General features: G+C 36.1%; 3 protein-coding genes, 1 long non-coding RNA gene and 1 pseudogene across 5 annotated transcripts; all 5 read right to left on the bottom strand.

Moving 5' to 3' along the window:
* Nucleotides 1–22: 22 nt before the first annotated feature.
* Nucleotides 23–1,836, bottom strand: LOC142541382 (uncharacterized). The gene is made up of 4 exons (XR_012819325.1): nt 1,586–1,836; nt 1,361–1,443; nt 1,020–1,145; nt 23–827 (listed from the first exon to the last, which is right to left on the bottom strand). It is a non-coding gene; the product is annotated as an uncharacterized LOC142541382 (long non-coding RNA).
* Nucleotides 1,837–2,159: 323 nt separating this feature from the next.
* On the bottom strand, nt 2,160–3,267 carry LOC142541381 (uncharacterized; annotated as a pseudogene).
* Nucleotides 3,268–3,853: 586 nt separating this feature from the next.
* LOC142541380 (uncharacterized) lies at nt 3,854–4,959 on the bottom strand. The gene is made up of 3 exons (XM_075647918.1): nt 4,748–4,959; nt 4,256–4,390; nt 3,854–4,161 (listed from the first exon to the last, which is right to left on the bottom strand). Exons 1-3 carry the CDS (start codon nt 4,793–4,795, stop codon nt 4,081–4,083), a joined length of 264 nt encoding a protein of 87 aa, XP_075504033.1. The 5' UTR covers nt 4,796–4,959; the 3' UTR covers nt 3,854–4,080.
* A 758-nt stretch (nt 4,960–5,717) lies between these two features.
* On the bottom strand, nt 5,718–7,545 carry LOC142542196 (ammonium transporter 1 member 1-like). The gene has a single exon (XM_075648693.1). It carries the CDS (start codon nt 7,415–7,417, stop codon nt 5,921–5,923), a length of 1,497 nt encoding a protein of 498 aa, XP_075504808.1. The 5' UTR covers nt 7,418–7,545; the 3' UTR covers nt 5,718–5,920.
* A 575-nt stretch (nt 7,546–8,120) lies between these two features.
* Nucleotides 8,121–16,405, bottom strand: LOC142542195 (DEAD-box ATP-dependent RNA helicase 13-like). 2 transcript variants are annotated; one of them, XM_075648692.1, is made up of 15 exons: nt 16,175–16,405; nt 15,445–15,756; nt 14,878–15,050; nt 14,598–14,792; nt 14,325–14,501; nt 13,392–13,771; nt 12,940–13,120; nt 11,928–12,050; nt 11,732–11,848; nt 10,419–10,523; nt 9,872–10,012; nt 9,674–9,739; nt 8,814–8,969; nt 8,469–8,550; nt 8,121–8,344 (listed from the first exon to the last, which is right to left on the bottom strand). In XM_075648692.1, exons 1-12 carry the CDS (start codon nt 16,386–16,388, stop codon nt 9,680–9,682), a joined length of 2,178 nt encoding a protein of 725 aa, XP_075504807.1. In that variant the 5' UTR covers nt 16,389–16,405; the 3' UTR covers nt 8,121–8,344; nt 8,469–8,550; nt 8,814–8,969; nt 9,674–9,679. The 2 variants fall into 2 exon arrangements, with proteins under 2 accessions (XP_075504807.1, XP_075504806.1); XM_075648691.1 differs by having other exon boundaries at nt 9,684–9,739.
* Nucleotides 16,406–18,664: the final 2,259 nt, after the last annotated feature.

The raw sequence follows: 18,664 nt of genomic DNA, 5'->3' as shown, positions 1-18,664 counted from the left end.
CAGTTGAAAGAACCAATCTGCAAGGCTTTACAAGTGGTAAGAAAATTTCTGTACAATCTGGTAGTTTACCAAGCCATACCAAAAGTTTTAAGTTGCTGAAAAAAAAAGTGGCTCACCAATATTTTTTTGCAAACTAAAAGCAATGACGGAAATATCAAAGGGGAAACGTGAGTTTAGAGCGTTTGGACGTGGGATCTCCCGCTCCCATGTCCAATCCATACCAAAAGCTCCAAGTCAAGGGGCAAAGTCCAACGATAATTCTGTAAATCCCTCCTAAAGAAATCCCAAATTTACATTTTGATGCATCCCATAAAAGATGTAGTTGCAGCTATTAAGCTTTACTGAGCACTATATATGCAGTATGAACATCAATTGTTACCAAAAAGGTTCAAACAATTATTTACACCAAAAGAAAACTTGGGAATATATAGGGAAACCTGTAGATTTGGTCTGGGTAAGTATATTAACAAATGCTGGAGTTTGAATACTAACAGCTTCATCCTTGAATGTCGGTAGATGTATGACTACACTCCTTAAAACCATGTGCTAAAAATAAGGTTTACCAACCCTCAGAGGGCGTTCTTCTAAGTTTAACAAACCTCAGGAGCTAGCATTATAACGATTCAAACTTCAGGAGTGTTTATGTAACTAGATAAAAATATCAGGGTGTTACAATTTATCTTTGAATATAATCTTGATCAAGTAAAGTTGACATCGTTTGTGGAGAAGAATGAGCAAGTACATACAAATTCACTGAAAAGAACATCAGGTGTTGCTTCGCCGATAACATCGCCTCTGTGTCCTTCCTCCAAAAGGTCAACAATTTCCTGTAACATTGTATCATACAATTTATTCCTCATTTTCTTTTGTTAAAAAAACCCAGAAAACTTCGAGACGGGGAAATTGAAGGGTTTCCAACAATCTTTACAAAATTTTTATGTCTTGGCGCAACTACAATTGTATATTTCTTGACGTTTCAAAGCAAACTTCGAATATCATCTTCAGAGTCCATTACTCACCATTGCATTTCCAGGAGGTCCAGCTGCCAAATATACAGGTTGAGCTACATGGCAGTAGCCCATCAAACGTGGAACTGTTGGGATTATGTCCCAGTGGTTTACCACTCGCCAACTATCCTTCACTTTCTGCCATCAGTGAAACAAATTAATTCAAAAATAGTCAAGCAACTCAAAGGCTGAGGCTTGAACTTCAAGGAAATGATGGATAAAAAACATGTATTACTGCAGAGCCAGCTGCCATTTTACTAAGATTCTTAAACAATTTCAGAATGGAAGGCTAGCTACATATCATACTTCAATCATGTAAACCCTGGCTGAAGTTGGTTGAAAAGCACAATTACCTCGTTGTATATTTCAGCAAATCTTTTATTTCCAACTCTAGGAGACCCAAAAATTATACATGGTCACGGAAATAGCCCCACACCTAATCCATAGATGAGCGTCAATAACACATTCGGTGTTCCAAAACTTAAATAATCAAGAATTACAAATGCCAACTTCTGAAAGCCTTAAAAAAGAGGGCTGGGAGATATATAATCTATTGAGTGGAAGGAAGAGAAACTAACTTGGATAATTGACTTGACGACAATTCAAGAGCCAAAAGAGTAGCCAATGCACCCCCCAAGCTATGTTCAGTCATAGATATATGCCACTTTGGGAGCATCTCCAAAGGATCACCTCTAAGATATAGCACATGTAAGATGATAACCATTCAGAACAAGAGCAACATATAAGAGGACAAGTTTTTTCATGTACTTCAAATTCAAAAAGCGCAGTCCTTAATTATGCTTTTTGCAAGTTGCATAGGAACTATAATACAATTATTCGACAGAAATTCAGTTGAGGCTCCAAATCAGAAAACGGGATATATCGGTAGTCAATAGCCTGTTTAATAAGGGAGATCAGTCTAGTTCTAACTGAATCATAAGCATTCAAGAAGCCACTATGAACCTGCAGATTTATGAAGCAATTGGGAATAATTGCATGTCAATATCTGTGGGTCCAAATAATTGCATGTCAATATCTGTGGGTCCAATAAATGCAGTTGCCAAACTGAAGCTCACAACCTGAATAGTACCTGAACTTCTTGCTTAAAATCTCCACCTATTCTTTCAGGATTTAGCCTGTAGAAGCAAACAGTAACTTTAAGCAAACATCCGAATATAATGCTAAAGGCATCATCACCATCAGAAATTTCTCGGGCAAGTACTTCACATTTATTTATAACAGGTTCATGTTTATGGATTGAAGAGGAACATTTGACACATCAAATACGTGATGGAAAGAAAACAAATCAGAATTTTGGTTAAATCAATGCATTTCCCCACAGGAATAGCATCAAATCAGTCAGCAGATCCTTCCAGCGCGTCTGGATGGGAAAAATGTCAGCACATTGACAAGGAAAACAGACAAACTTGTTGCACTGATCAGCAAAATTCCAAAACCTACTTGTTCTGTTCCCCTGAAGCTATAACCAATCTTTTTGTTCTGGGATCTCGCCAAATTGCTACCTGCTTTACTTAAAAAGTACATGATCACTAAAAAGCCTAATTTCAAATCATATCACCATGTAACCAAATACAATGCATTTATAAATTTGTCAGTGGGGAAATATACTTAAAAAAAGAGGTCTATGGTGATGTGTTGGATGTCAAAGCAGAGAGGTGTGGTGGCAAAATCGTTGAAATAAAGGCAAAGACAATTGAATAAAGTTTTTTTCTCCACAGAGCAAAGCATTGAAGAGATGTGGCAGTAAAAGTCACAAAGGATATCATTACTCAAAATTGATCTACCTCATAAAAAAGAGTATGACAAAAGGTGCATAAAGAGCATACTCAAACCAACCTGAGTGTCTGTAGAAGCATAATCCAAGAAACAAATTTTTTCAAATTCAGATTTAATAAACGTCTGATGCCCCGACGCATTGGCTAGCATTGCCCTGGCCTCCATGGCACTCTCTGCTGTTGAGAAAAGTTCCCTCATCTCTTCAGCTTCTTTTCTGTCCAGTACCAATCCATTTGGTTGACTTGCTAACGATTCTTGTCATTCACTGGCATATCTTCTTTGACATCAAACTTTCCTGTAAAATCAGCTCCTTGGCTTAATTTAAAAACTGCAGCATTTATAACCATCAATGCCCCCAAAATGGAGTCTGTTTGCCGCAATAAATCTCGTGTCACCTTCTTAATATCTGGTAAAGTCATCAGAGCATTGTTACTGGGAACCAATCCAGTCATAGTACCGGTACTAACTGTTTGGTTTTGTATCTTTTTCTTAAAACGAAAGATTTTTATCTATATAAACATTTCATTCATCTAGATAGTACAACATCATAAACTTGAATTATGCAAAAGGTCAACAAAAACACAATTTAAACAACTATTCCTTCCTTCTTAGCTGAAAAATATGCCACGTTATTGGCATCCCGTTAGCTTGGTCGTCACAAGCATCTCCAATACTAAGTAGAATCAGTGCTTCCGGAGCTCTGAAGATCCATGGTTGATGCATGCGAGTATCGGCTGATAGTGGACTGCGTTTGATTTTATATTTTTTTCCCATGTTGTATATCGATGACATTGTCCAATCGTTAGAACAAATTGACTTACGTGAGATTTGAAAATATAAAGTTATACATAAATATTCATTTCTTTATTCATAATAAATGATTTATATTTAGTTATTTACCATGCAATCCACATTTGGTTTGAGTTGTGTTTTCTTTTAGTTGTTATACTCGTGGTTCATGACACAAGACTCTTTTGATCATGAAAAGTTGTAGAAACAACAAATTGTTATATTCCACAAGCCATAAGACTTAACACAGCAAAAAAAAATGTGAAAATGAAATTTGTATTACAATTTCTTTTCATTTATTTAAATAAAATGGATAGATTCTCATGAAAAAAAATTATCATTAAAAATTCAAAAAAAATAAAAAAAATAGTATTTCTGAGCATAACGATGCTGAATATTTTATTACATCTCAACAAGGATGCTGATAAAAAAAATCCAAAAACATAAGGAGGAAATCGTAACGTTATTGGCACGAGATGAGTTGTTTTCACTTCTTGTCACCCATCCCGAGTGTGTTTTTCACACCATCAATGGCACCTTGAGCCATGTGAGCCATCTGTTCTCCAGTCTGAATTACAATACACAAAACAACATTATCTTATATTTGTATAAAAATCATATATAAAAAAAAAAATTTAATTGATGTAACATGGATGGAGGACCTGTTGAAGGAAGGTAGCATTCTCCTCTTTGCTACGTTGGGCCTGTTGTTGGGTTTGACCAGCAGCATCGCAGGCCTTATCATGGGCCTTGCTTGCCGTATTCTTAGCAGACTCCACCCACTCCTCTGTCTTCGCCTGCCCAATATAAAATATATACACACCAGTAAAAAAAAAGAAACAAGAAGCATGTTCTTAGATGATATATGGTTCTTTTAATTAACAGTATAATTTTCAACTGTGATTAGGTTATTATTCTCCAAATTTCTTATTTTTACTATTTTCTATCTTAAATATTCGGTCTCATCGCTACTTTTTGGAATCATCGCCTTCGTTCCAATAAATTTGTACATCTATAATATTATCATGGAAAAATCGTAAAGACTCGAATATCTAATATAATAAAATACTATGGTGTATTTTATTATGCTTTTTTTTTTAGATACATATATTAAATATAGGGCATTTATGCATTTGTATTGAAATTGATGTTACCCGAGCCTGGCCATGTGCTTGTCCTGCATTGAACTGACCACTCGACATTTTGAACCTTTACAAGTATTTAGAAAATCAAAATTTATTTTAGGATCGAAATCTTGGATGATTTTTGTTGTATATGACGTGATTAGTTTGTTCTAAAAGGTTTTTATAGAGTTAATCGGCTCGTGCGAGAGCGACAAGTGTCTATTTGAGGTTGTTAACCTTTATATTATATGACCTAGTAAATGTAAACCATGTCCAAGTTCTTGCGCAAAAAAGGGGTATCCATATGAATCACATTATCTGTGCTTTGTTTTCGCTATTTAGTTATTATTTTTTCTACTGTAAAAATGATATATAATTTATCAAACGGTAATAAAATATATTGTTCGATAGATATTTTCTCTACATACACAATCAAATTGACTCATTCTTCCCTTCGGATTGTATTTATATATTTTTTTCTCTATATTTTCAAACAATAATTATCTTATTTCATGTTTTATAATCAACAATGACATTTTTTTTTGTACCAACTTCTTTATTCGAAAGAAACGTAAATAGTTTCGAAATTGCCTTTAGATAGAAATAACATTAAACTAAAATAAAAAAATAATAAGCTAGACGATATATATTGATATAATGATGATCAACAAACATAATAGAGGGAAATTATACAAATTAGTGAACCGTAACCGGTAGAGCAAGACTTTTGGAATTGAGCTTCAAAATATTAGTTTCCTGTACTACGGTCAAGCCCGGTACCTTCAAAAGTTTCAACGCCTACCCGTAATTGATTGATGGGATCATCAACTTTCTAAGAAAATTTGCTACCGTGACGTGGGCATTCATAAGTGTGACATCAGGAATTATTTCACTTCGTTTTGTTCATTCAACCGCCACGTGACTTTTTAACTTTTTTGAAGAGGATCCGATGGGATCACAAGCACACATTTTCAAAGCAGTCTTTAATTCCAACGACCCAATAGCATACATCATCATCGTATACATAAAAAAAAAAAAAAAGCATACATCATCGTATGACCAAACTAGTCAGTCAAATAAAGTAGGAATTTTGAAGCAAAAAATAAATAAAAAAATGTAACGTTTCAAATCTTGGAAAAACAATATCTAGCCTAGCCTAACTTCTTTTTCACAATACACCTGAGTTTAGGACAAATGTTTTCTTTATTTTTCGTTGGTTATAGTTGGCTCGATTCTCTTCATTTGCATCCCATGTTTATTATGCACATCATCATCCTCGTACACATAAGCTAATCCACCATGTCGGGTCAGATCCATACCCGCCAACTCATCCTCCTTCGAGATTCGAAGAAGCTTAAACTTATGTAGGATATAGAACAATGGGCCCATCGTTGCACTGACCCACCCGATTATCACCAAAATCTGAGTGATATGGGCAAACAAAAGCTTCCAACCCCCACCCATGAACAACCCGTATGGCCGATCCGGTTTACCCGGGTACACCTCATTCACATATTTCTGGGTGGCAAACAGAGCCGTGAAGATAATCCCCCAAGCGCCGCAGCCTCCATGCAGCTGTGCCGCCTCCAATGGGTCGTCGTATTTCACCTTCTCAGCCAGCTTGTTACACCCCATCAACACCCACGCCGCCACGAAGCCGCATATCACCGCCGCCCAGGGATCCACCACAGAGCAACCAGCGGTAATTGCAGCGAATCCGCCCAGCAGCCCGTTGCATACATCTGTGACGTTCCAGTGCCCGGAGAGAAGACGTTTGCCGAACAAGGTGGTAAGCGCGGCGGTGCAGCCAGCTAGAGTGGTGGTCACCGCCGTCCGCCCGACCGCAGACCACTGCCCGTAGTAGCTTCCACTCGTGTACGCGCTCAGGATCTTGGTGAACGAACCAGGGTTAAAGCCGTACCACCCGAACCATAACAAGAACGTACCCAGCACAACCAAAGTGGCGCTGTGCCCACGTAGAGCCACGGCCCGACCCGTATGATCAAACCGTCCGATTCTAGGTCCTTCGATCAATGCTCCATATAGACCCGCAATGCCTCCAACCATATGAACGACGCCAGACCCGGCGAAATCAATCACTCCGGTTCCGAGAAATAGGTTTCCCGTGTTACCGGCACTGGCCCATCCGTCGGTAGACCAAAACCAGTGGGAGACAACCGGATAAACGAATCCCGTGAGAAATGAAGAGTAGATCAGATAAGCCACGAACTGGGTCCTCTCGGCTATGGATCCGCTGGTGATTCCAGCCGCGGCGATGGCGAAAGCCCATTGGTAGAGGAAGTAACTGTAATCGAATAGAGATGACGGCATCTCCTTCAAGCCGAAGAAATGGCGGCCGATGAATCCGTTAGAGGGCGTGCCGAAAGCAAAGGCAAATCCGAACACGTAATAGAAGATACCACCGGCGGCGGCGTCGAGGACGTTTGTGAGCATTATGTTCATGGTGTTCTTGGCTCGGACGGAACCGGCGCAGAGCATGGCGAATCCGAGCTGCATGGAGAAGACGAGATAGGCAGAGAAGAGGAGGTATGTGGAATCCACGGCGTAGGAGGTGTCGATAAATTTGTCTGAAACTGCCGAGAATTGGCCGCAGATGTATTCAGCTGCGGCGGCGGCGCTGGTAACGTTGGCACCGAATAGCGGCGCCAGTTGATCGGCTGAGCAGCTCAGGGATGCCATGGTTGGGCGTGGCAGCTAGGAGAAGACAATGGGGCAGCAAACTAGAGAGAAGATTTAGTACAGAGATGAAGAGGCTGTTAGATCCAGATTTATACAGGAGGAAGAAGAGACTCTCAAGGGCGCGTGAAGTTTGACTTTTCTTTTATTTTCTTCGTGGTTGAAAATTACCAGCCATTTTCAATTATTATCAATCAAATCTAATTTTTGGTGATTTTATTTTAATATTTTTTTTTCCTTTTTTATAAAATAAAATAAATATTTGACTACAGAACTTTCAGGTCAAAATGGTCATTTCATAAATGAACGGGCTTTAAATTTGGACTCCTTTTAATTTTTCTCGGGGCGGGTAACCCGGAAACGGGCAGTTTGTTTAGTTTAATTTAATTTAATAATAATAATTTGTGATACTGTAGATTTCCCTTGGTGGTTAGATTCTTATGGTGATTCTAGTACGTTCATATAAGATTCATACAAAATAACAAAGCAACATAATTGAGTTACAGATACGATGTACCCAAATAACCATTCAATCAATCATCCAATGATGGAAGCCAAGGGTTGATTTTTCAAAATATAAATTTCAATCCAACACAAAATTGGATAGTAGGTTAAATTTAAGGTACATGATTTTCTCAATGGCCAGGCTAAGATATACTAGATACATACCAATATAAAAGCTTTCCTCTTTCAAAACAAACAAAAATCAATTCATCTCTTCTACTTTGTATTAATTATTAAACAACAGTAAAAAATGATTCTCACATTAAAAAATCTAATTTACCTGGAGCATGGTTACATTATCATATTATATCATCCGAACAAGAAAGACCAAACCAAAAACAGCAATGACACAAAATTGTTTGTTTTGGTTATGCTAACTTCCCTGCTTTAGCTTTCTCCTCTGCTTTCGTCTTTGCTCGTGCATACCTGGTTAGCACAGAAATGCCAAGGTTGAGTTCAAGGGAAAAGTCATGATCATAATAAAGGAACAAAAGAATGAAATGGACCATGCTGGTGGATACAAAATTGCAAGAAGAAAAGATGGAAATACGTTTTTTCATCTCTTTCCTCTTTTTTCTCAAGCTGTCCATACTCTTGTGCTTTTCTGCTATCTCTTTAAGATCCAAGCTCGCCTGAGAACATCAATGTAGAGACCGGGATTTGAGTAGAAATATCGACATAATATAATTAAAAAAAGTCACTTGATTTTTAGCTCTCATTGTAAGAATCGCCATCAGTGACGTACATACACAAGGAGCAACAATGAAATTTCAGATAAAATTATTTGCGCATGTATTAGAACTATGAGACACAAGTCCTTAAATTAGTATATCAGTTTCTTCAAACTCCAATGTGAATTCTACAGGATAGTACTATACACATGGAAGTATAATACCTCTTTGCTTGCGCTCCTCAATGCCTGAAGTGGCTCCACACAATCCTGACCTATGACCACCAACTGCCTCTTATTCTGCACAATATTACTTGGACCACAAATTTTCCGTCTCGCTAATTCTTCGAATTGATGTTGAAGAAGTGGCGAGACACCAGCCTGGAAACAGTTGACATCAGTTTGTGGAACATTGACAAGTTTCAAGCAAGTGAGCATTATCATGCTTTCTTCATCAAATGCTGCTAATCAATATAATCAAAAGTTCGATGATAAACCTGACATGAGGATGCGCATCTTAATTATAGGTGGTTGTATTACCATATAATTTCTTTTAAGGAAAGAAATTTGTTTTAAGAATTTTCTCCATAAAGCATTGTTCAAGAATTGGCATCATCATAATTGCCAAAACTCACACTTGTTCAATTAAAACTTGGCACTGTCAATTAATCTCTCAAACAATTTACTCGCTTCCAATACTTAAAAGACATTTCCAATGACATGTATACAACGTTGCAGAATGTTTGGACGAACCGATGAACAACATAAATATAGAAAAATTCATTTTTTCCCATAAGTCAAATGGTGCCTATACCTCGTACTTTGTACGAGTCACTCTACTAAAGTCCATTTTTCCCTGTTCCCTTATTTTTGGTTGGATTATACAATGAACAAAAAGGAATTTGTCCTCAACAGCGTCCATATAATTAATATCGACAAGTAAAACAAAAGAAGAAAAAAAAATACATCACACAAACCATTTTTCAAATCAAGGGCTTTCCTTCACGGTTTGTAAGTCAATCCAAGTGTGATGAAATGTGTCCACATGTATTTATACCACAAAAATCAACTGTGTTTCAGAGTACATGTACTTACACCCGCTTTGGAAATGTTTTAGGTTGCAATGGTCTCGAAAGCAGAGAGTTGAGCTCCTGCAGTTTAACATAAGAAATGGCTAGGTCACAAAAAAATATACCACGGAATTCTGCTCTGTTTCATCTTTAAGATGTAACATGGGAAAAATTCCAATTGAACAAGGGATAACGTCTTTTTTAATCACATACTTGCTGCAACTTCTTAAGCTGATTTGATGTGGCTTTCTTTTGTCTGTATTTCTTCATTCTTTCATCCTCACTGTCATTATCCTCCAAAACCAGTTCAATTGATTCAGCATTTCGCTCCAACCAACTTTTCTCTGCCTTCTCCTGCAGGATAAAACTTTTGAACAATCAAGCAATTCATTATCCCCATAAATGGTGACAGTTTAAAGCTGATCACACAGTTCTAGAGGATGACCCATGATATCACAGTAGTTATCTAACAATTTCAGAAAATTCTGGATGTTGGAATGGGTGGATAAGGGGGCAAATCCTGTACGTTTTTTAGACAGCACGCATGAAACTAAACGTTAATATGGGCAGGAATAATCAAGTAGACGAACATTTAAATATATAAAGAAAGCAAACATTTACATGTAGATTGTGTAAATAATATCCAGGATAAGAAAAGCCACTGGCTTTGTTCAGAATCAAAATATAAAAAAATGCCAACTATTTTAGCAACTCCAATGTTCAGTGACCCCTAGTTAAATACAAAGAAATTCCACATTACCTGGGAATCCTTCCGCACAATTTTGTCTATTTTCTGTGCAAGAGATGACCGCTTCATAATTTCTGGCACATATGACACTTCAACAGGAAAACGCTGGAAACTTTCCTGGACAACATCCATTCCAAATAAAGTTCCATGTAAATCAAACTCACAGATACTGCGTTTTAAAACAACATTTGGCATAGCCCTATAATAAACATCTATGTTGCATGGATACGGGTACGAGTATCGTATCAAATACGAAACGGATACGGCGACACGTCAAATTTTGAAAATTTTAGACACGATACGGCTAGGATACGACAATCATTAAAATATATAAAAATATTATATATATTTATATTTATATAAATTTAGTATTGAAAAGTAAAAATTATTGAAATGGAATGAAAGAGACGGACAAATGTATTTAGGGATTTAAAAGCCCATCCAAATTTATTTTAAATTATTTTTCTTTAGTCCCTAGAAATTTTAATTTTTTTAATTAACCCCTAAAACTTTTAAATATTTGCAATTTTGCCCAAATGTATCCGAAAAACGTATCCATGCCGTATCCATGGCATGTTCTCGCCGTGTCCAAAACGTATCCGGCTGGTCAACCCTAAACAAAGTCAACGATACGAATTTTGAGGTATCCGACACGCGTATCCGCGTGTCATATCCGTGTCGTATCCGTGTCGTATCCGATACTTCAAAAAAAAAAATTTAAGGTATCCGTGCTACATAGATAAACATCAACACGAAGGCCAACACGAGTCAGGTAAATAAATAAACTGAGACGTACAACAATTAAAAATGTACGTCAGTACAAAGTACGCCACCGTGCAAAAGTGCAGACTACCTAACATAGTCTATCCACAACAAATTAGTACAAAGCCTATTACAAATTTCAAGATGCTGCTCTCGTAGATAAGCACAACAGAAGGAAGACAGTGCATGCATTGACAAAGTCACAAACAACAGCAACTAAGATAAAGTATCATAGATACTAAGCCCGGTACCATGTTATTCAGCAAAAGCTCGGATAGCATGACCACATAGCAGTGAGAGGCAGATATCTTATCAAAGGTTGGGGTCAGGCATCAACCCACAAAAGATAGATGGACTACTTCTATGCAAATGTAGAAGTCCAATCACAAGTTCATGTACAAAACCCCTTATTTCATTGGAAAACCAGGTTCTGAAGTCATAACACATGCACTGCCCATCCAAATTTTTAACTGCATTCTTTCAGGTTTAATTTTAAGTCGTAAGTAATACTCAGCTTACCTTACAGTTATTCTTATGCTTGAGAACTATAAATAACCGATTACCTTTGAAAATGATTTGCACAGAGCTGCGAATTTTGATGCATCACTCGGTGAGATTAGAACAATGCTGCAACCATCAGTAAAAGCTCTAGCTGTTCTTCCACATCTATGGACGTATACCTATTAGAGAAATATGATTCTGCTCAATAATTGCGTCGATTTAAAGCAAAATTAGAAATAATGTTTGTTGCAAATTTACTTCAGCTGAAAGTGGAAGCTGATAATGAATAACAGTTCGAACACCAGGAATATCAAGTCCTCGTGCCGCAGCATCAGTAGCAACAAGTATGCTATGTTCATTTGCACGGAAACGATCAACTGCCTGAATTGGGCACAAGTCATGAAAAATCAAAATGTAAGCGACAGAAGGAAAAATGACAAATTGTTAAAAAAATTTGAAAATAAAAATATGGTTCTGACAAGATAGCTGAGACAACCAATAGAGGCAGAAAATAACATCAAGATTTTTTCACCTGTCCTCCTTTTTGGACGTGCTTAATGTCTATATATTAAATACCATTTTATAAATAATGCAAATATTTTTTACTTTACAGAATCTTGTCAACCAGGCATTTTAAAGAGGTCTAAGGCATTCTTATTAACTGCTCTGAGTAGTGTAGACATGGATTAAATGCATTATTTGTATTCTGAATTTCAACATAATATACGGGTCTTTAACACCTAGCGAAGTCAACATAATTTGCTATTTTTCTTCATTTTATAAGTTGTTTTTATTTTCAATGGTACTATTACATGGAAGCGGCCCACTTAGCCAATAAGTAAATATAAGGCCATCATCTATCAGTGTTACAAAATGTCTTAGTCTATCTAGTTTCAGGGAACTGAGTGATAGGGAGGGGGTGTATTATACAGTTAGCCGACCAACCAAACAATGTGGTTCAGTTCAGATTAAAGAAGCAAATTGTTCCATAACAGCCAATGTTAATATAAAACACTTCCATTTCTTAAATTGACTGCTGACTTTGAAACAACTTTATATTACTCATGGAACACAGTGATTGACCTAAGAGTGGGAAAGTTTACAACCAACAAACTAGCAAAAGGAGATGGACAATGTTGACAATAAGGACGTGATGTTATAGATAATACAAAACCAGTAAGATTAAGAGAAAAATTCGTCTCACAAGTTCACAACTACCGGAAGATGAACAAAGACAGACAGCGGTCAAGTAGTTGAACAAGTAACCAACCTTTAATCGTGCTCGCTGCTGCATCTCTGAATGAAGGGTCCAAACATTGACGCCGAGGATGCGCAAGAGTGAAGAAATGCGACGTAATGCCGATATTGAAGTGCAGAAGACAATTGTGCGACCTAATCCATGAATACTCAAAATGTAATACAAGTAGGCATCCTTTTCTTCTTCCCTGCATCTGTAACTCACAGATAAGCCATTTCCAGCAAGATGGGCAAAAACAACCAAATACCAGGAATGGACCAAGAAACTCAAGCGCGCAGGTAAAAGAAGAAGCCTGGTAAAAACAACAAACTTGCATCCTAATAACAAATGGGATATTTACCCTGACATGGGAATTGCAATCTAACTACACGATTCCAACTAAGGAAAGCAATATATTAATATTCAAAAAAAAGGCAGGACTAAGTTACAAATACAATAAAATCCAACAGAGGAGGAAAACATACTCAACTACGGATTCCATGAGCTTATCTGCCAAAATGGAGGCATTTGTAAGATCTACTATTGCAGTGTTTGCCCTCATTCCTGCTCTCTCTGAAAGGGTTTCCATTGAATTAAGGTCTTCTTTTTTTGAAATCAAAGATCCACGTTTTAATTTCTTCCGAAAATCAGCAGATAGAGCAAGAGTTGCAGAAAACACAAAGGTTTGCCTTTTCTTTCTTTGGAGGCTCGAAAACGTCATGCAGCTCTGGGTATTCTGAGAGTGATTCTCAGTTGATTCTCTGTTCGTGGGAAGCATATCAACAATGGATTGTAACTCGCGAAAATGGCCACTTTCAATCATGCGGTCAGCCTCATCTAAAACAAAAAATGACAAGGAGTGCAGCTGCAAAAATAAAAATGCGAGTCACTGCTATTCTTGTTAAGGAGGAATTGGAAATATGATTCTGACACAAGTTCAAAATTTTTTATCACAGAAATATAAGAAGCTGTCCTTGTTGACTTTATATGCCAACGTTTATGAATTCCTTCAGATTACAATGGCTTTCATAGTTTGGTTAACTTCCTTACCATGCTTTTGTAACTCAAAGTTTCAATTTATACAAACATGCCACAAAAAGTTTTACAAATGCAGATGTTAAAATAATATAGAAGTGGATATCACAAGCCAATTGTCTTATGCATCACTTGTGGTCACAAAAGACAACAAATGAAATGACTAAGAAAGAAGGAACTCTTTCTCATTTCCAGACAGAAAATGTTTCACTATATCACGGACAGATTATAAGAATACCATCTTTCAACTGTAAGTCAGATACAATCAAACAAATTGTGGACTGAAAATAAGCAATTAGATTCAAGACAATGACGGTTGATCATAAGTCATGACACAATCAAACAAACTCCTACACAGTGAACTAAAAAATCATCAATCTAACCTCCACAAGATGAATCTCTCCCCCGGACATAAGCTCCCACAGTCTCCCAGGAGTTCCAACAACAATTTCAGGCCTTGCTTTTAGAAGTCTTTCTTGCTTCTCTGTTGACATTCCACCAACAATAGGAACAACCCTAAATATAGTTCCCTTTGCTACTTCCTTGAGATGATCAGTGACCTTGGGAATAGGACATCATGTAAATTGCTGAACAACAGATTTATACAAGATTTTTCCAGAATTCATAAAGATAACCAAACAAGCAATCACAAGTACCTGAAGAGCAAGCTCTCTCGTGGGGGTAACAATCAGAGCACGCATAACACTGCGTGGAGCAATTCTCTCATTGGCTTCTCCTTTTTCCTCCAAGAGCCTTTCCACTTTTTCTTGTTCTTCAAGAAGCCGCTGCAAAATTGGCAAACCAAAGGCAAGTGTCTTCCCGGAGCCTGTTTCTGCAGCCCCAATTACATCCTGTCAAGTGAACTGACCTCTGTTAATGATACAACATTTGTTGACACCTTCCAATGAAATGCCAAAATTCGATGAGATTTCGCACCTTGCCTTGATGAGCAGCAACAGGAATACAAGCTTTCTGTATTGGTGTAGGCTCCTTGAATTTGAGCTTGTATATTCCTTTCATTAATAAGGGATGAAGTCTCAATTCATTCCATGAGGAATATTCATCTTCATCAACTGAATCCTCTTCAAAACTATCCTTTCTATCACTAGCTGAGTTCAAATTTGCATGTTGCGGGTTGAAATCCATAAGATATCACAAAACCACAATTTCATCATAATATTACAAGAATTATGGCGTCTGAATTTTTTTTAATAAAGGAGCAAATAAGGAAACTAAAATCCTTGAGATAAAAAACAATGCAGTGCTTGTTAACCTCAGAGTACTTTAAAAGGTAGATGGTTCAGAAGACATGAACCCAAGTTCAAAAAAGGTTTGAAATTGAAATACTTGGTAGATTTCATCAACCTAAGTCATCTTAGGATCAGATAGCACCAATAAACTGTTGGACCATCAACGTCGTATGCAATGGTATAAAAAACACACGACATCATAATTTCAGTAAATAAAAAGTACAGGCAATCGAGTACAGAAGTAAACACCAACCAGCTGTTTTTTCCACAGCTTCATCTTCTCTGTCATTCTTCCGATCCTCAATTTTCATTTTCTTCACATTCTTCTTCGTTTTTCCCAGTTTTCCTTGTCTTTTACCATCCTCCTCTTTGACTCCATCATTTTTGCATTCAGGTTCACCAACAGTCTCGCCATCAAACATAGTATCATAATTTCTTTCACTGTTTTCTCTTTGATTTCTTTTCCTTTTATCACTTACCCGTTTCTTCACATTTCCCACTTCGATCTTTGGAATTTCCAACCACCCATAATCCGATTCATCAATCTCCTCAAGAGCAAGAAATCCTGCACTCATTATCAATAGTTATTAACATCGAGTTTACATCATTATACCATGATAATGGTTATCACTCCCTCGTTGCACAAAGAGCTGAATTTTCAGAAGTTTGTTTTATTTTCACAAACTAATTCGAGGGCTTTCGTAATTTTCATCCTATAAAAACTGCACAAGATTTAATCTTTGGCGTATTTGAGAAAAATGAACCACCAAACACTGAAAATACCTCAAAAATCTAGAAAGATAGGAGGAAAAAATCATATATATTAGTTTACATTTTCCAACCAGCATCCTCAAATAAAAAGAATCGATACACCAGCGATGCAATTTACTAAACCAAGGAAACAGTTTTTCATAACACTGAACTTGAGACTAACGTACAAAAAATTATCAAATCTAAGAAAAAGAGTGAAAGCAATGAAATACCTCCCTCAAGCTCGTTGGAACCGATGAAGAGAGAGAAAGGATCGTCACTGGCATAATTACTCTCTGGAAGCGAGGAATTCCACGGAAGTATGTTCAAACGTTCCAATTTGTTATCCGAATCCATTAGACGTCTTTTCTTCGGGCTCCGCTTGGCTTTCTTTTTGTCGGGAGATTCGGACGCCATTGTAGAACTGCGAAAGCAGGAACAGGACATAGATTTAACGATGTGTTCGAGATTTCAACGAAGTATGATTTATGGGCTATGTATTCTGTTGGACTTTGAGGCAGGGCCCAATCTATTAGATAGTTTTAGCCCATCACTTTTAGGACCGAGTTACATTAAAGACACATGAAAATCTTGTGTAATAATATGTTTATACTTGTAATGGGAAGTAATCGAGACATGATCAAGAAAACAAAGAAAATGTTGATGAAATATTTTGATAGAAAGATATTAGCATTGTTAGTGTTCAATGATTAAAATCTATAAGATCTCATAAATAATTGTCCTATCTCAATCTCAATATGTTGATACTGTCTTGAGAAATTTTAATATTGCTTATGATTTTCTCTAGTAAAAATGCATATGGACGTGAACGTCTATTTGGGTAAAAATAATGGAGAACTCGTGTCTCAATTGGAATATTACAGAATTAATAGAAGTCTTATGTACATCATTAATTGTACTCGATCGGACATCAATTGTGTGATAAATAAGTTGAATCGATTTATAAGAAATCCGGTGATTATTATTAGAAGAGTTTGATAAGGTTGCTTAGATATTTAAGAGATATCTTATAATATGACTTTGCAACTTTCTAGAAGATATTCTTGTAAGAAATATGATACATGTTAAAAGAAGTAGCGTGTACAAATTGAAATTGGCGACGGCCAAGAAAATTTAGATGCGTACACGATTCTTCTTCTGAATCTCGGCTCCCGATACACTCATCGATGGTATGAGAAAACGCCTATAAATAGAGCGATTGAGGTCCCTAAGCATACACACCTCATAAGAAAAAATACACCATCTAAAGAGAGCGTGCAGTGCTTATAAGGCTTCAACCGAGAGGAAAAGCTGAGAAATCAAAATTTTCAATGGCCGGAGGTAACACTCGATTTAAGCTTCCGCATATTATATATCATGTTTATATATACGTAGAAACATGATTTTTAAGAAAAAATTCTAACATTTGGTATCAGAGCAACTTTCCTCTGCCTTGAAAATTTTGGGAATTTTTCATAAACTTTCAGAAATCAATTTCTGAAAGTTTACGTAAAATGAAAGTTTGGATATAGTTAAGAATCTTACCTGTAAATTTGTTCTCGGTTGCACCTTAAACTTCTTCCTTGAAATCTTAAAAATTGGAGATTTGATTTTCTGAAATCTTCGGAGGAGATGAATAAGAAGTTGCTGCATGTTGACGGAAAAAAAAATTATCGATTGATTCAAATAATGCACTCTGTATTATATTATGAAGTCATTAATGTTTTCTGATAAGCCACGTGAAGTTGGTGAGAGAAGACCGAATTAAGTTTTTCAATTTTTTTTTAAAAAATTATTAATTAATGCGGGACCCACAATTAATTACGTGGGACCCACACGATTTTGAAATTTGAATGAACTTGTCGTCTCAATTATTATTATTATTATTATTATTATTATTTTAAATAATAATAATAATAATAATAATTGATGTGATATATATATATTGGTATCAATACATTTTGATTGAGTTTTTTCGTAGAAGAATTCATTTGTTTATTATTATTTTTAAAATAATACTAATAAATAAATAAAGAATAATGTGTTATGTAGTTATATGTATAATTTGGTATACATATAGCATTTGATTAAATAATTGTACACATTAAAATAATTCCAAATTCAACGTAATTTCTAATACATGTTTAGAAATTATTTTTGCATGTTAGATATAATGTCAAATATTGTGTATAAGAGTTTGATGTATACATGCTGACATGCAAATTTAATATTATGTTTGCATTTATTCTTGAAATTTAAAATGCAAATATTATTAAAAAAAAATAATTGATACATCAATATTCACATTGTGTTCATATTAAATTATATTAAGTTATTTATAATTTAAAATGAACATATCAAGTAAGATGTGAATATATTATTATAAAAAATTTCAGATGTTCACAAATGAACAAATAACCCTCACTTTATCACTACTCTGATAAAATAGAAAAACTGATGAGGAGCCCACATTATCACATAAATGTGATCCTCACTTTATCACTACTCTGATTGAAGAGAAAAACTGATGGGGAACGTATTTGTTCATATTAAGTAAAAATGTGAATATAAAAGTTATTTAATGAAAAATTTTGGCTTATAAAGATTCACATAAATGTGGATAATTAAGTTGAATAATAATTATAAGGTGACGTAAGAAAACATGATCTGAGGGAGTTCTTCATATGTCGGTTTAAACTGCCTTGACTAGGCACTGGTCTCCC

Source organism: Primulina tabacum, chromosome 4 (genome assembly GCF_025594145.1).
Source record: "Primulina tabacum isolate GXHZ01 chromosome 4, ASM2559414v2, whole genome shotgun sequence".
Classification (NCBI taxonomy): Eukaryota; Viridiplantae; Streptophyta; class Magnoliopsida; order Lamiales; family Gesneriaceae; genus Primulina; species Primulina tabacum.
Note: the sequence above shows the minus strand (reverse complement) of the source record. Positions and strands in the feature narration are given on the sequence as shown.

Coding starts and splice junctions, on each gene's coding strand:
- LOC142541380 (XM_075647918.1), bottom strand. CDS start 4,795: ATGTCGAGTGGTCAGTTCAATGCAGGACAAGCACATGGCCAGGCTCGG. Junction 4,391..4,747: donor AAGCACATGGCCAGGCTCGG/GTAACATCAATT, acceptor TATATTGGGCAG/GCGAAGACAGAGGAGTGGGT. Junction 4,162..4,255: donor ATGCTACCTTCCTTCAACAG/GTCCTCCATCCA, acceptor ATTGTAATTCAG/ACTGGAGAACAGATGGCTCA.
- LOC142542196 (XM_075648693.1), bottom strand. CDS start 7,417: ATGGCATCCCTGAGCTGCTCAGCCGATCAACTGGCGCCGCTATTCGGT.
- LOC142542195 (XM_075648691.1), bottom strand. CDS start 16,388: ATGTCCTGTTCCTGCTTTCGCAGTTCTACAATGGCGTCCGAATCTCCC. Junction 14,502..14,597: donor CGAGAGAGCTTGCTCTTCAG/GTACTTGTGATT, acceptor CCTATTCCCAAG/GTCACTGATCATCTCAAGGA. Junction 11,849..11,927: donor AGCTTCCACTTTCAGCTGAA/GTAAATTTGCAA, acceptor TTTCTCTAATAG/GTATACGTCCATAGATGTGG.